The sequence below is a fragment of the Cucumis sativus genome, chromosome 1 (assembly GCF_000004075.3).
Source record: "Cucumis sativus cultivar 9930 chromosome 1, Cucumber_9930_V3, whole genome shotgun sequence".
Classification (NCBI taxonomy): domain Eukaryota; kingdom Viridiplantae; phylum Streptophyta; class Magnoliopsida; order Cucurbitales; family Cucurbitaceae; genus Cucumis; species Cucumis sativus.
In genome coordinates this window covers 9,791,015-9,799,604 of record NC_026655.2, presented here as the reverse complement: position 1 = coordinate 9,799,604, position 8,590 = coordinate 9,791,015, and the positions used below count along the sequence as shown (strand labels likewise).

General features: G+C 29.3%; 1 protein-coding gene across 1 annotated transcript; it reads left to right on the top strand.

Annotated features, from left to right (window-relative positions):
• The first annotated feature begins 380 nt into the window (after positions 1-380).
• LOC116406019 (lysosomal Pro-X carboxypeptidase-like) lies at positions 381-7,882 on the top strand. The gene is made up of 8 exons (XM_031889745.1): positions 381-818; positions 1,073-1,259; positions 2,137-2,270; positions 2,409-2,774; positions 4,433-4,594; positions 5,345-5,424; positions 6,801-6,850; positions 7,336-7,882. Exons 1-8 carry the CDS (start codon positions 429-431, stop codon positions 7,488-7,490), a joined length of 1,524 nt encoding a protein of 507 aa, XP_031745605.1. The 5' UTR covers positions 381-428; the 3' UTR covers positions 7,491-7,882.
• The last annotated feature ends 708 nt before the right edge of the window (positions 7,883-8,590 follow it).

The following is an 8,590-nucleotide window of genomic DNA, read 5'->3' as shown; positions in this document are numbered from 1 at the left end:
AAAAAGAGTACATTTATACATTAAGATATAAAGGCATAAAAAAAACGATAAAATTTAGAAGCTTCTCATCTTTGGAGATAAGACTACTACGACAAAGAGATAGAAGCTTCTTTTATGTATTTTCTATCATCGTTATAGATAAGGAAGGGTAAAGTATTTGAACTTTCAATAAAAACTTATTAGAACAGTAAAAGGAGAAAGAAAACTTTCGGTAATAAGTAGAAAGAGTGAAAATAGTTAGAAATGGAACCAAAGTTAACATTTTGGATGTGGAACGAAAAGTAAAGTTACAATAATTTATTTTTAAAATGGACACAATATCATACTATTAAAAATAGGTAAAACTACGTGTTTATTCCTAAAATTTTTGTGTACCTCAACATTTCTGCGAAGCTATATAAATACATCTCCTAAGCTAAAGTAGATAGATGTGGGGGAAGAATAACATGGACTGTATTGTGAGCCAATCCATATTTCTTCCACTACTGCTGCTTCTTTTTATTTCTTCATGTGCTCGTGGCCACATCCCAGTACTTGGAGTGCAAAGAAGGGCATTCCAAAGTACACCCCAACAATCAGATGGACTTGCGACTTTCTATTACAAACAACCCCTTGATCATTTCAATTATCAACCTCAAAGTTCCGTTACATTCGATCAAAGATATATCATTGATTTTAAGTATTGGGAAGGTATCAATCCCAAAACTCCTATCTTTGCTTACCTCGGTGCCGAAAGTGACATTGACAATGACGTACCCTACGTCGGCTTTCCTCTTCGTTTCGCCTCTCAATACAAGGCTATGTCAGTATATTTAGAGGTATGCATGCTAAGTAAAATACCGAATTAATAATTAATTTGATCACATTGAAACTACTACTACATAGAAATAGAAATTTTGATTCATACAAGTTTTTTAATAATTCTCACGTGTGAATGAACTAGCAATAACTTAATATAAATGTTAAAATGTTAGAATATCGTTATAATTATAATTATAGTCCCTTTAGTTTGAATTTCATTCTAATTTTATGGTTTACATGACACACATATATATATGTTGTAATTTTATAGCATAGATTTTATGGAAAATCAATACCATTTGGTTCACTAGAGAAGGCTATGAAAAATGGAAGCATTAGAGGGTATTTTAATTCAGCTCAAGCCTTAGCAGATTATGCTGAATTGCTCTTGCACATCAAGAAAATGTTTGCATATGATACTTCTCCAATTATAGTTATGGGAGCCTCGTATGGTGGAAGTAAGTTACCCTAATATTCTTTTACCATGTATTTCTTCTCCTTTCAAATATTTAGTTCACTCTTTTTAGAAACGATTAAAATCACTTCGAAACATGTTTTTAAATAACTCAAATTAGTTTACTATATAATTTTATAATTTTAAATGCAATTTTCATTTCATCAACTACAAAAATTTAGGATGCGAAAATCACTATCCAAATTTGCTCTCTTAATTTCTATCTTCATGATCAGACATCGTATGGAGATTTTAAATGTTTGAGAGTATAACAACAGTTAAATTATATGACTAAAGGGCCAATTAGGTTTCATAGTCATCCTAGATTCTTATGGAATGAGCATATGGACTGCTACATTTGTTTTGCAGTATTATAAATTGTCTTGACAATTGGAGATTCGTGGCATCTTAAGATGCCTTTATGCCCTCTTGAAACAAATATATGTTGATAGACTACTATCATCTAATGTAAATCTATTAAAAAAAAGACAAATATGTTATATGAGTTCAAATTATATTGAATTAACAAGTAGGAATAAGGGCATTTTTGAATCATTATATAAATTTAAGATCTTTTCAAGAGTAGTCCTGCAAAACAAACACAAATATCAAAATACTTTCGTATACCTATAAAATTATTCATTCAAAACACCTAGATATGTCTACCTTTATAACTATTTGTATCTATTATTTTAGACATTTAAAATAAGTTATCGAAAAAAACCGAATGAAGTCTTTTCAAAATATATAAGGATTAAATAAGATTTTTTAAAATTTTCTATGCATGTATGATAAAAGTTACATATTATATGCTTAAGCTGATACATTATATTAGTGAGTGTTTTGATTGTTTGATCAATGAATATACCATGGATGGACAGTGCTAGCTTCATGGTTTAGGCTAAAGTATCCTCACATCGCTCTTGGAGCCCTGGCTTCTTCAGCTCCAATTCTTTACTTTGACAACATTACACCACAAGACGGATATTACTCCATCGTCTCCAAATCTTTCAAAGTACGTCTCATTCATCCATATCCATTGAAACTTTATGTTAAAAAACGTGATATATATGTATGTGTTCTTTTGATCGATCACATATAGGATGATGCTTATATATAACAAAATTTTCCATTGATCATGAAATGAAATTAGGAAACGAGCAAAACGTGTCATGACACCATACGTAGATCATGGGGTGAAATCGACCGAATTGCCGGGAAGACTCAGGGAGGGCTTTCGATTTTGAGCAAGCAATTCAAAACTTGTGGGAAATTGAAGACGAGTTCGGAGATTAAGAACTTAATGGACAATGTGTTCACAATGGCAGCTCAATACAACGATCCTTACGAGAATCCAGTGAGAGGCATATGTGTAGCCATTGATGAAGAAGCAAAGAAAAAAAGTAATGTGATCAAGCAAGTGGTTGCTGGGGTTATTGCTTATTTAGGGGAAAGGCCTTGTTATGATGTCTATGAATTTGGCTATCCTAATGATCCCCTTAACCAATATGGTTGGCAGGTACTTCTTTTTTCCTTTTATGTTAAATTAACATTTGGATACCCAATTTAAGCTTGACGGTTATTGACATAGTCTTTTTGTTTAGACACTGGAGTATTGATCTTCATAGTTGTGCTAAAAATTGATATGTTGGGCATAAAACTTAATCATGAATATTAATAACACATTTTTTTGAATATACTGGACATAAAAATTGAACCTCTAACTTCAAAGTTAACATTATACGAAAACTTGTTCTGAAAACCTACCACAAACCAAAAACATTTTAGTATACGAAAAAGGTTACAATCACACAAAAACTTGTGCTCACCGACATACCTCAATTATAAAATCACTCTCTTAAAACTTTTGACTACTCACACCCTCTCTCGCTCTCAAACTAAATAACATAAAAGAAAATTTAACTAAAGTTAACACACCTAAAGCTTAAGTGTTTCTAACTGGAGCAATTTGAAATTAGAAGTACAGAGTTCCTTTACGGTGCTTGGAACTCATAATAATTTTTGAAATTAAGGGCATCTAACACACGACAAAACCTGCTACACAAGATGTCACAACATTTCTAGGAACATCACAGGCAAATGAATAAAACTAAAGCCAAGCATAGAGCACTGAGTTTGGTAACTCAGTCTAGTGAAACACACCACCTATGTGACTGTCTAGGAGCAATATGCTCGTGGAAATATAGCTTCATTAATATAAAATCAAACAATTACAACGACGTACTAATTATCTGTAAATAAACGAAAATTGCAATGACATTCAAATAGTTAAAATTAGAAAATGATCAGTTACGCTCCCACATCTTTCACCTTTAACATACTAACGCTCTCTTAAGTGTGTGAGTTCTTCTCACCAAAAACGTTTCTCTTTCCACCTACAAATGAAATTCCATCACTTGAATAATGTCTCCTAGGTTTGAGAATCCCCCTCTCATGTTGTTGAAGAATAAACCACCACATCTAGAGTAAATCTCAAGATCTACAACAATACAATCTTCTTCGACGAAAGATACACTAACACACTAGTGTGGTTTGAGAGCAAACACAAGACAAATACTTCCAAGAATTTTCAAAACAACTCAACCTTAAAATTGAACGAAACAACGAATATATATATTGTATGTATGTACACATACACATAAAAAGGTTAAAATATAATTTCATCAGTTTAGTCCCTAATAAACGAGTTATTTATTTATTTTATTAAAATTGATTAAATTATTATTACTATTATAATGCATGAAAATTCAATGTAAAAGTATACTTCCAAGATTGCAATACCTATGGAAGTCTACTATTTGAAATTTGATTTGGCATGCCTATTTGTTTTCTTAAACTTTAGAATAGTTATCTAATAAACACTGGGTCAAAATGAATCACGTTTATAAATTTGATTGTTATGTCTACAAGGTTTATAGATGTCCACAACAAATATTGCCACAAAGTCACACTGAAATTTAAAATAAAGAAAACATCAATTTGACAAAGAACTAAATGCACATATGGTATCAAAACAAGATGAAATACAAGCTAAGGTGACTGATGTATGTATTATATACACATCTATATTATACGTGTGTATTACAAACTTAGAGTATAGTTATATTGTAAAGTTGGTTGTGTCAGTTATATTCAATAAATTTTGTACACATATAGGTTTGTAGCGAGATGGTAATGCCCATTGGCAGTAGTGGTAGGGACAAAAACTCAATGTTCCCACCTTCACCCTTCCGGTTCAACGACTTCAAAACTATGTGCAAGGATTTGTATGGTGTCACACCAAGGCCTCATTGGATCACCACTTTCTATGGAGGCCAAGTAAGCTCTCTTTAACCTTTCATACTAAACAAATTTTAGAAAGAATAATTTCTACACAGTAAACACCAAATTTCTTTTTCCTTCTTCAATCTAACAAACTATCAAACTATCGTAATATCAGTCATACAAGTCTATCAGTAATAGTTTTGTTATATATATTGTTATATTTTTAATAATTATTTCTAAAATATTCTTTTTAAAATTATTAGTTGACCTTCTATATATATAATGCTTTTTTAAAATAATGTAAGAAAATTATTTTTACTTCGAATTCCATTAAGATTTATTAAAAACCCATGTTCTAACATCAATGTAAAAAAAAAAAAATTAAGTTGACATGTGAAATAAATTTAAAATAATATATCTTAACATTTATTACTTTAAACCTACATTTTACTTGAAATTAGTGAAATGATGATAATAATTTGGATAATTATAATTATAGTCATTTTAGAAATAATAATTAAGAATATAACAATATTTTTTAGAAAATGCAAATATAGCAAAACTATCGTTCATAAACTCATATGGTTTATTAGTGATAGATCAATATTTACAACATGGTCTACCGATGATAAAGTTCTATTATTTATAGAAATGACAAATTTTACTATATTTATAAATTTTTTAAAATGTTGTTATATGCTTAATTATTTTGAATCTTACAACAACTATTCTGAATGATTTTCATCCAAATAAAGTACACTATATATATAATATTATTATTTAAAGATTTTTTTTCTTTTGTAGGACATAAAATTAGTGCTGCATCGATTTGGAAGTAACATCATTTTCTCTAATGGATTGAAAGATCCTTACAGTAGTGGCGGGTAAGAAATTAGTATCATTAATACACGAAAAGTTATTTTAAACGACACAATCTTTAAAATTATTTATTAAAATAGTAAAATATCATAATTTATATTTGATAGAATATGATACAAATAGATACAAATAGTAATCTATCTTGATGTATCGTAGATAAACTATGATATACTTTACTATAATTTTGTTTAATCTAGATATTCCTCATCCAAATTAATTATCTACTTTTACTTTTCTTTCAATTCTGCCTAATTTGTATCTCCTTAATTAAGTTCCCCAGCTAAACTTCAAACTTTCTCTCATTTTGTTTGCAAATTTCAAGTTTCAAATATCTTTGGTGTAGGTTTTAAAATTCTGCATTAAAGGGTTAATTATACTATGTTGTATTTTAATTGTAATTTCTATTAATAAGTACTTTTTTTAAAAAATAATAATTAATTTTCTTATGTTTTGTATTTTAAGTAAAATAAAATATTTAATGGGACACACAAGAAAAAAGTTGGACTTTATTCAAAAAAGGGAAAAAACAGTAGAGAAAAGGAAAAGGAAAAAGAAAAAGAAAAAGAAAAAGAAAAAGAAAAAGGTAACCAATACAAATGACATAATGATTGTTTGATCTTAATAACTTTTAATTTAGAAAGGGTTTCCGAACCAATGACCTAAACTTAGGGTGTGAGATAATAAAGCTTGCATTTGGTGCAATTGTCATAATGCAATCAAGACGTGCACAAGATCCATATTGTTCTTCAAACAACATTAATAATGATTTTGGTGACAGTTGGGAAAACACAAAAGTGAGGAAGAGCTATATATATAGTGCAAGTGAGAGCATAATTGAGATTTAGCATGACCAAAACAGGAAGAGCTAGGTCTAGCATAAGAGGGTGAAGAGAGCTCAAGTCATTAGGAGCCCAAGCACGAGGTAGTAAAAAAGAAAAAACTCTAAAGTGTAACCATACCATATATTGTATTGGATTAGATGAATGCAAGCACAAGGCAAGAATTGAAGAACTTAAGTGAGGAAGGATAGACGTTAACATGTAATAACACTATTTTTTTTTTAAGGACTTTAACGTCGTAATCATTAATCACTAGAATTATCGAAGACAATTTCTTTTTTTGGTAAAAAAGAATTCTATTTAATTCTTAATAGTAAAAATAGATGAAAATAAGAAGAAATACTTGGATTTGATTGGAGAAGATTTTGTAATTTTTTTAAAATTTATGTGGAAGAAAGCCGATACTATTTTTAAATTTGAAGTAATAAAATAGATTTCAAACAAGATGGAAGCAAAAAGTGAAGGTGAGAAAATGTAAACTAAACCTCCTATTTTCTATAAGATAAAGAAATTTATCTAATATGGTTAAGTTTGTATGACAGTGTATTGCATAATATATCTCAGACCATCGTTGCTATTACCACTCCCAAAGGTATCTTCTCATCCTCTTTCATATTTCTATCTACTTATTGAAGAATTACACAATAATTTTGCTTGATAACTAGTTGAATTTGAGAGAGAGAATCATCTTATTTTAGTAAGATCCGTTTGAGTTTGTTTGAAATGAAGTTGAGCAAAAATAGTAATATATAATCACTAATTTGGATATAAATTAATTCAAAGTTTAAATACTATTTTCATCTCAAAACTTTTAGTTCATTTTGACCACGTAGTTACAAAATATTGTCACTTTTTTAAAGTTATCAAGTACCAACCTTAACCAAAATTGAATAATGACTAGAATAAATATTTAAAAATATAAGAACAAAGTAAAAAGTGCAGAGGTCTAAAATAAATATTTTAAAAGGACGATCACTGGGCTGTTTTATTTATTTCATCCTGTTTAATAATGAGAATATATATATATAAAAGGAAAAAGAATGAAAATGAAAGTGTAAATATGAATAATGCATGCAGGCTCTCATTGCTTAGACATAGCATCAGAAAGGGAGGATGATCCTGATTGGTTGATAACGCAAAGGAAGAGTGAAATGGATATAGTTGATGGTTGGATTTCTAAGTATCAAGCTGATCTTTTGCTATTCAACCAAAGTGTTGGTGCTACCCACTAACATATTCCAAATTCACAACGTGTGTTAAAACAACCAAAATGCCAAACTAAAGCATAGTTTAACTAGTACGTGAGAAGAATTACATAAACAATAATAAAAAGAAAGTTGAAATATATATTATAGATATATATTAGATGTGAGTATCTTCCTCTCTTTAAAGAGATTTAAGTCTTTACTCGTTTGTATTGTCATTAAAAAAAATATTAAACTTTTACAACAACGAAATCTTTCCGAATGTTACTAGATCCTTAGCAACATCATTGATAGAGAACATAGAAAAATGTGTCTAAACGCTCATATGTTGTAAATATAGTTAGACGTGTGGGCATCTCCTACTCTTTAAGGAGACTAGTTTGAAACACGTGTGATAGCACACGAGAATGATTAGAAAATAAAATAAAATTTTATAGATACTTTTGTTGTCTAACTTTATACTAAATAACAAAATTAATTACAAGAACCCGCTCACTTCAACCAAAGACATGCATAATTGGGAGCATATTAATTACAAGTAAATGTAATTCTTAAATCTATACAATCTAGATAAGATTCATTAATATATATAAATTTCCTCTATCTCTTTTATTTTACTTCGTTCACAAACTGGTATGTTCAAAGAGCTGATATGCTCATAGAAAGTACATCATTAACTGATCATTTTCGTGCTAGATGATTTAATTGAATGCGTGGAATTGAACCTCTCTTTCATGTTTGTGGCATCAAGTTAAATCAGAAGAAAAGAAAAGAAAATGATTTTTTAACCACCATTAAACAAGAGTAAAAGAAATGAAAGGAAACTTTAATAAGCACTTGGAATAGCAAAGCATAAAACTCAAACGCATTAGCATTGTTTTGGGTTACTCCAACCTCCACACACACACACCCATGCATATATAAACATTATTTGTCCTTTCCAATGCCGTAAGCTTTTCATATATATGCAACTTTTCAAACTTAATTACTCTTTTTGTACATTTTCAAATAGTAACGGAAATGTGTTTCAACTTGTTATCAAAAAGTCTAGTTATGATAAATCATTTATATCTTATATATAACTACATTTAAACCTTACCATTATGTTATTTGGAGACTTGTAATAG

Excerpts from the sequence above, each read along its gene's own strand:
- LOC116406019 (XM_031889745.1), top strand. The coding sequence starts at position 429 with ATGTGGGGGAAGAATAACATGGACTGTATTGTGAGCCAATCCATATTT. Across the intron at positions 819-1,072 it reads CTATGTCAGTATATTTAGAG|CATAGATTTTATGGAAAATC; the intron begins GTATGCATGCTA and ends GTAATTTTATAG. Across the intron at positions 1,260-2,136 it reads GGGAGCCTCGTATGGTGGAA|TGCTAGCTTCATGGTTTAGG; the intron begins GTAAGTTACCCT and ends ATGGATGGACAG.